Below are 7897 nucleotides of genomic sequence, written 5' to 3' on the forward strand. Positions count from 1 at the left end.
CATTTCACATTTTTGTGCTTCTGTTGGTGATTTTGCTGTTTCAAATGGCCCTTGAGCATAGTGCAGAGTGCTGTCCGGTGTTCCTAAGAGTGAGAAGGCTATGATGTGCCTTATGGAGAGAATATGAGAATATGTGTGTTAGAGAAGCTTGCTTCAGGCCTGGGTTATGATGCTATTGGCTGTGAGTTCCCTTAATCAACAATTTACACTAATTACATTATCTTTAAAAAGAAAGACCTGGTGGCACATCCTGCCCTCCCCCCCTCAGCAGCCTGCACACCTCCCTCCATGGAGACAACTGTTTGAGAACCCAGGTTTTCATCCCGATGCTTTTGCCTTCACAGTCTGACCTCAGAGGGTCTGTGCAAAATTCCCTGGTGAGGGGGCCCACAGGCTTCACAAGATTTCCAAATGGTTTATGAATCATAGACACTTCAGACTCAGTTCTCTTGAGAGTGAACACAATTGTGAAGGTCTTTTTTAAAAATACTGAAGTGAAAGTCACATAACAAATTTAACCATTGAAAGTGGACAGTTCAATGACATTTAGTGCATTGACACTGTTGTGCAACCACACCTCTATCTCAGTCCAAAACATTTGCATCACACCTCTCTCCCCCACAAAAGAAACCCCATCAGGATTAAGTAGTTGCTTCCCATCTCCCACTATGTCTAGGCCCTGCTAGCAATTCATCTAATAGATTTGCCTATTTTGGACCTTTCACATAAATGAAATCATCCAACATATGACTTTTTGTATCTGATGTTTTTTCTGACTTAGCATCATGTTTCCAAGGCTCATATAGCAGTTTTTACAACAATCACCACGATAACAATGAGAATGACAAAACAGCAGAAAATGCTTAAGTTCCTACAGACGTGGTTCTGGCATGTGTAGGAATAGACATTCTCTCCTGAGGCCCAGGGCTTAACTCCCTCCTCCACCTTGCAAATGGAGTATACTCTTGGGGTCTGAGATGCGGGGAGGCTTGTAACCTGTATGGGCCCAGCACAAAAGCCCTGCAGACATGCCTCACAGTTGTCAGTATTGTGTGGCCCTTCAAGAGAGATGTCCTTGATCATAGGAACCTCCTCTATCAACTGAAATCTTCCTCTATAGCATTTCTTCAGAATTCGGAACACCAGGTTTTTCAGGATCCTTGAGATGTTCTCTTGCGTGAACTCAGGGTCCTCAAACAGAGGTTGGGGGCACTTCTTACATCTCTGGGTAAACACCCTCATCTTCACCTGGCCCCTGGACTTCTCCTCACTCCAGTGCATGTGGAAAAGGACCAGAACTTGGGCAGAGGCCCAATTACGAGAGCAGGAGGAGCACTGGAACCTGTGGAGACAGAAGAGAGCCTCAGCCTGGCTCCATGTGGCCAAATCACGGGGCACTGCCAGAGAGAGAAAGGAGCTACCAACTGCACAGAGACATGACTTGATTGGGGCTGTGGCTCAGTGGTGGAAGAAATGGCTAAGACCTTGTTCCCATCTCCACTGTGCCACTGACACGCTGCATGCCGCACAGTGTCTGCTATGAAAACAGTGAATTGCAAGCTGTTAGATCTGGGAGGGACCTTGGGCATCTTCTAAGTCCAACGCATTCATTTTAGAGATGAGGCACACTCTGGAAACTCCTCATGTCCAGAGACCCAGTGGGTGTAAAAAGGCATGACTGGGACTCTGGTCTCCCTATTCCAAAGCAAAGCTTCTTCAAATGTAGATTAAATGGGTCAGAGGCCACAACTGCAACAGCAGCCAGTTCAGTTCAGGACCCTGAAATCTACAAATGCATACAGGTGGGTGTTGATTAAGTTATAGACTCATGGGTTGGCGGCAGGAGCCTGAAGTGTCCAGGGTTCTCCTAGAGGAAAGCCTTTGCCTTTCTCTTGGCTGCCGAGGGTCCCTGGTCTGCAGGATTGCAGGGAGATCCCAGTGTCCAGCTCTCTCTTCATTTGTTCCCCCTCCAACCCAGTTCCTTCGCTCAAGGTAGCCTGGAAAACTTCATATTCTGAATGCCACTGGCTTCAGACAGGGTACAAGAGAATACACCTTGTCTCAGCAGGGAGGAGGGCAATTTTCTGAGCTAAGGTATCTGGACAAATACATGTCAGGAGGTAGAGAGAGAAGAAGGCAGGAAGCACATGGCTGCACCTGGGAAAGGAATTATGGGAGAGGAAGAGAGCTGCACTGTGGTGGAGACATTTAATGCTCACCAAATTATACATGCACTCCCTCCCACTTCCCAGCCCCTTTGCGGTGAGGCTGGGGCCATGGGACCAGTTGGGCATGAGATGAGGCCAGCAGTGATATATGTTCCTTCCAGATATGGTCACAGAAGCCCTGGTAAGACATTCCAGCTCTCTCCTCCTCTGCTTCGGTGACCTTGGGAGCCACATGTAAGGTTAAATCAGTGATATTTCCAGGTTTATTTGTCACTGTGGCTGAGCCTAGCCTTGGCTTGATGCCTGGATACAGAGAAATTAGGCCGTGGGTGGTGAATTGGAGGGGGCTGGGAAGAGTGAGGTAGTCCAGGGTTTGCTCCTGTATCTTGACTCTAGCCGCAACCCACAGGATGAATGCAAGGTTGAAATGAGAGAGAGAGGCCAAGAAGCTGTGATCACTGTGAGAGGACCTTGCTGGGAGTCACCCAGAGTCAGCAATGCAGAGGGGCCTGGGCCCTGTTCTGAGCAGAAGTCCACTGCTGTCCCCTGGGTCTCAGTGCTCTGTTCCTGTGCTTGTTCAGAGTTCAAACTTCCCATGGATAAATGGACTGAGACTTTGGTGCCATGCTCCCTGTGGCAGCTTCTGGCCTGGGAAAGCCATAGGCCAGTGGGAGAGCTCTGCCCCTCTATGTAGACTCTCCCTGGGAGGGGACAGCAGGTGGGACAGAGTCCCCGGCCCCCACCCTCTGTGCACTGTGGGCAGTCACCCCCATCACCCTCCCACGCCTTGGGGCTCCCCATTTCCACCTGGGAAAGAGAGGATGAGACTTAGGATGATTTCTAAGACTCCTATTTTAAAAAGATTCTATCAGCTGAGAGTGGAGAGAGGCAGGATTGCTGCCTGTTGCCCAGGCCCCCTGCTCCTCCGGCCTCCCCCGAGGGTGTCTCCTCAGTGCCAGGAGTCTCTCTTCCTAGGGGCTCCATGGTGGGTCCAGCAGTCTCCCTAGGCAGGGGGCACATGCCCCGCCTGTGGGTGCAACAGCTGCCCTTCCTCCCCTCCCCTTTCCTGGCTGCTCCCTGTCCCCACCCCCACAGACTAATTTCTCTGTATCCAGGCATTAGCTCACAAGGGTGCTCAGGCCTGCTCTTGTTTTGGGGTTCATTGTAATAGTGAAAAAACAATCTTTAATGAAGTTACAACTTCTTGGATGATGGGCATCTTACTACCCATAGTATTCAATTTGCAAGCACGGAATAGAACAAGAAAAGTAACGGGTATACCTAGTAAGAAATGTGCAAGAATTTTCTGGAATGCATACCATCACATTCCCCCTCACCTGGCGAAGGTCCACTGCTGGTATTGCATCCAGCCTGGCTTCAGGACATTGGGAAGAAGGCCCTTGTCTGGTCTCAGGGTCCATCTGTGCCATGGCTTCACCTCCTGCATTAACTCCTGAAACATTTGCTTCCATACTTCTGTGTCCCCAGCCATCTCTGCTGCTATGGTGTGCCTGGGTGGGTCAAGCTCTCCTGGGCCCTGGCAGGTCTGTAGTGGGAGATGAGGTTTCTCACTTCAGAGGGTGAGGACTCAGACCTGCCCTCCCTTTGAGGACCTGGATTGGGCCCATGGACCATGTCTCTGCCCCAGGGACAAAGGTCAGTTGGCTCCAAGTTCAGAGGATGGCACTAGGCTCCACAAGGAATTTCAAAAGACACAGAACTTGTGATTTTATTCATCAAATTGTTGCCAAAGAAGAGCTCTAAACTCCAAATCAGGAGGAGTGAATTTTAGTCTGGCTCTGCTGTCTACCTGCCTGTGACCTGGAACACATCTTTTCACTTCCAGCACCACTGTAAACGGTGGAGACAGGCTGCAGGTGTCCTTTCCAGTTCTAACACTGGAAAATCCTTCTCCATCAGGCTGCTGTGCTCATGCTGGGGAGGAGAGGCACAGGGAAGAAGGATGCAGTGGTCCTGGGACCTCAACGGGATTCGGATTCCCACGTCCTTGCTCCATGCTTTTTACGTTCTGGCAGACACCCGAGGCTGCCCACCCATGAGAAACCAAAGCTGATGCAATCAGTGTTTGCCCAAGTGACAGGTACAAGGGCACAGGTCGGTGAGAGGCCACTAGCCCTAGGCAAACCCAGAGTCACTGCCCTCCTTAAGGGCGTTCCCCATCCTCTACTTCCTGCAAGAGAGGATTGGGGAGCAGGAAGAGGGGAGATTAGGGAGTGGGTACTGGAGTGGGCAACACTCCAGGAAGGTGCACAAGACTCTGGGTGTCCGCATCCCAAGACCCGTCCACAAACTGCATGTGTCTTCCTCAGAGGCAGGCACTGACCTATGTCCCTGGCCACCTCCCAAGAGGAGGAGAGGAAGGAAGGGAGCAGAGCAGGGAGGAAAAAGGAAAGGAGGCCGGGGATGTGGGGGACGAGGAGGTCTTCCAGGGCAGTTGGAAACAAAGCCACCTCCTTCCTCCTCTCCAGCCCAGCTGCCCGCAGCTCTTGCCCTTGGGTTTAGCTTCTCGGCAGGCTCAAGTCCTGGGTCTCCCCTCTTTCCAAGCCAGTTTTGTTTCTCAGCATTACAGCTGTCCCTCAGTTCCTGGGGGATTGGTTCCAGGGCCCCCTGGATACCAAAATCCTCAGGTGCTCAGGTCCCTTATATAAAATGACATAGTATTTGCATATAATCTATGCACATCCTTCCATATACTTTAATTGATCTCTAGATTACTTATAATACCTAATACAATGTAAATGCTATGTAAATAGTTGTTATACTGTATTGATTTTAAACTGCAAACTAAAAATAAGTTCCTAAGCCCCCAAACCAACTGAATGGACCCGTTTTTGGCCAAGGGGACCCCTGAGAAACCTGAAAAACTAAATTCCCAGCTATGACAGGAGGGGAGGTTGGAAACACCTTATCATACTCCCTCCCTTTGAGTTTAGGGACAACTGACCAGCATCGAGGTTAAAACAGGGATTGTAAGACTGACAAAATAGACTGCTTGTCGTAATAAGATAACCAATTTATAAACAAGACCTAAGGCCACACGTGGTTAAAGTTATGCCCTACAAACCATAATATCTCATTAGAGGGAGTTTTATTAACCTGGTATAATGGGGCTACTTTCCAACCTGACTCTGGTATAGCATCACATGACAGAGAGCAGACTCCCTTGACTTTAGCATTCCTTTTGCTGACTTCATCTGTATACAACGCTCAAGTCGTTGCTACACCCTGAAAGAGATGTCCACCTTTGAATGTGACCATATTTGGAAAAAGGGTTTCTGCAGATGTAACTAAGTGAAGGATCTAGAGATGAGGTCAGTTTCATGAAATTTAAAGTTTCTTTTGATGGCAGGACACAACACAATGACATGAAGATAGATAAAAGGCAGAACTTTTTGTTAGTTATACCTCTAAACAAGGGAAGGCTGCCAGGCAGGCCCACACAGGGTGCCTGGGGACAGGGTAACAGTCAGCTGGAGCTGTGAGGGGCAGTTTATGGGTGGGAAGTTGGGGAGTTGCGTGGGTCTAGCTACGTTTCATGGGCTCCCTGTGGATTGGCTTATTTAAATAATTCTGAGTGCTCCAGGGCATAGGGACTGCCCCTAGTTGTCTAGTACTATTACAGACAAAGCTGGTTCCCCCACAAATGGGGTCTTTTCCTGTTTAGTGCTGCAAAGCCAATATGCAAAACCAAAAGTGAATCGTAAGCAGCACGAGTTTTATTCAATGGCCATGGAATTGAGAAGCGGGAGCTTGGCTCACAAATCAACTTCTCAACTAGTGAGGGAAGCAGGATTTCTCTAATGAAGGGGTTGAACATTAGAAACGAGGGGAGGAATATTCATGTCTTTTCTGGAGATGGGTGGCGAACTTCTTGGAACTGGAGTGCTGCTTTCCTTTTTGTCCTTTTATGGCCTCTTTTGGTCATGGTCATGGCGATTGTCAACTGTCATGGTGCTCGTGGGAGGGTCATCTAGCATGGAAATGACATTATAATAAAGCCTCAGATCTTTCTGAAGTCATTTTATTGTCTATCTTGGTTCTAACCAGTCTTAGCTGGTCTGGTTACAAAGGGAAATTTGTATCACAGGTGTCCTGTTTCTTAAAGATAAGCAGAGGTAGAATGGGGTGGAAATTCAGCTATGTCACAGAGGCGTTACACCAGGTAACAGTTCCCGGCCTTGGGGTTACTAGGGCAGGTGCACAGTGATCAGGAGTGTGACGGCCAGATAACAAAAGTGGTTGCAGTGTGGACTGACTCCTCTTTAGCCAGGGCCTCAAACATCATTAAAAAACAAAACTAAGCTGTATTACAAGACTGTCCTGGATTTGGGCCCTAAACCCAGTGACAGGTATCTCTATAAGGGAGAGGCAGAGTGAGATTTGAGACACAGAGACCTAGGAGAAGGCCATGTGGAGACAGAGACCAGAGTTAAGCTGGCACAAGCCAAGGAACACCTGAAGCCCACAGAAGCTGGAAGAGGCAAGAAAGGATTCTCTCTAGACCAGCCTTTATAGGAGGCATGGCCCTGCTCACACTTTGATTTTGGTCTTCTAGCCTCCAGAATTATGAGAGAATTCATTTGTATTGTTTTTAAGGTGTCCAGCTTGTGGTATTTTGCATGGAAGCCTTAAGAAATGATATACCGGCGTCAATGATACTCCTTGACCTCCCAGCTGTCCTGAGGGTTGGAGCCACCTGCCTGCTCTCTACAACAGGTACAAGAACAGGAAGCAACTTCAGCCATACTTGTGCTAGTGTGGACCTTCCTTTTCCTACCTGCCACCACTTCCTTGGGTTCAGGTCTTCACTATTTGACTGGACAATTTTGGTTTATATCCCCGAGTATTGTCTTTCAGGAATCATCCTTTACAGAGCGCCAAAGAGCCTTTTAAAAATGCAAATGCCACCCCCTGGCTAAGCTGGCCCTCTTGCTCTTCCTTTCACAGAATAAGCTGGAGCATGGCTCATTCTGTCAGTTCCTCTGGGCCTCCTCTCGAATTATTAGGGAGGCCTTCCTTAAATTCCCTCAATAAAGTGGCAACTCTCTCCCTCTCCTTCCACACACTCTTTTCTTCTCATTATTCTGTTTTTCCACATTTGTTTATTTTTTAATCACCTCCTGACATAGCCTTGGTTTCTAGGAAACTGCCAGTCTTGAGATACAAAAGGAGGGAATTTTTGTTCATCTGAACAGTGCCTGGATATTCAGTAATTATTTGAATGAATGTTGAATGAATTCTGTCCCAAATTCTGTTAACTGTATAGAACTAACCCAGTCTGGGGTTCCAGGGGTGGGAGGAGGGAGGACGGGGATGGTCTTGCAATTGCTCTTATTACAGTTTTTATGAGGGCAACTGTCCACAGTTTTCTGGATCTATGCATTCTCTGGGGAATCCTCCATTTCCTCTCTGATAACTTACCTCTTTTTCTGTTGGGGCTTGCTGGTGTGTCATCATCTTAGACCTAATGACACTTAAATAATTCCCTCTTTTAGTTTCCCAACTATCCAAGAGCCTTTGAGTCAAGGTAAGCCTCTTTTCCCTTTCAAATGTGGCCAACCTACCCTCTGTGATCTTATTCTCCAAAGAAATTGCTCTCTCGGTCAAGTTTAACGAAAACACTTTCCACTATTTTTCTTTCCTTTCACAGTGTCCCTGTGCTGAATGCAAGATCAAAAGTTTTACAAGCCAGTTTAGTTCCTCCTTGA

General features: G+C 48.0%; 1 protein-coding gene across 1 annotated transcript; it reads right to left on the reverse strand.

Annotated features, from left to right (window-relative positions):
• Positions 1-747: 747 nt before the first annotated feature.
• RTP3 (receptor transporter protein 3) lies at positions 748-4490 on the reverse strand. The gene is made up of 2 exons (XM_012510294.2): positions 3506-4490; positions 748-1342 (listed from the first exon to the last, which is right to left on the reverse strand). Exons 1-2 carry the CDS (start codon positions 3658-3660, stop codon positions 799-801), a joined length of 699 nt encoding a protein of 232 aa, XP_012365748.2. The 5' UTR covers positions 3661-4490; the 3' UTR covers positions 748-798.
• Between the last annotated feature and the right edge of the window lie 3407 nt (positions 4491-7897).

This window comes from Nomascus leucogenys, chromosome 4 (genome assembly GCF_006542625.1).
Source record: "Nomascus leucogenys isolate Asia chromosome 4, Asia_NLE_v1, whole genome shotgun sequence".
NCBI lineage: Eukaryota > Metazoa > Chordata > Mammalia > Primates > Hylobatidae > Nomascus > Nomascus leucogenys.

Coding starts and splice junctions, on each gene's coding strand:
- RTP3 (XM_012510294.2), bottom strand. CDS start 3,660: ATGGCTGGGGACACAGAAGTATGGAAGCAAATGTTTCAGGAGTTAATG. Junction 1,343..3,505: donor CAGCAGTGGACCTTCGCCAG/GTGAGGGGGAAT, acceptor CTGTCTCCACAG/GTTCCAGTGCTCCTCCTGCT.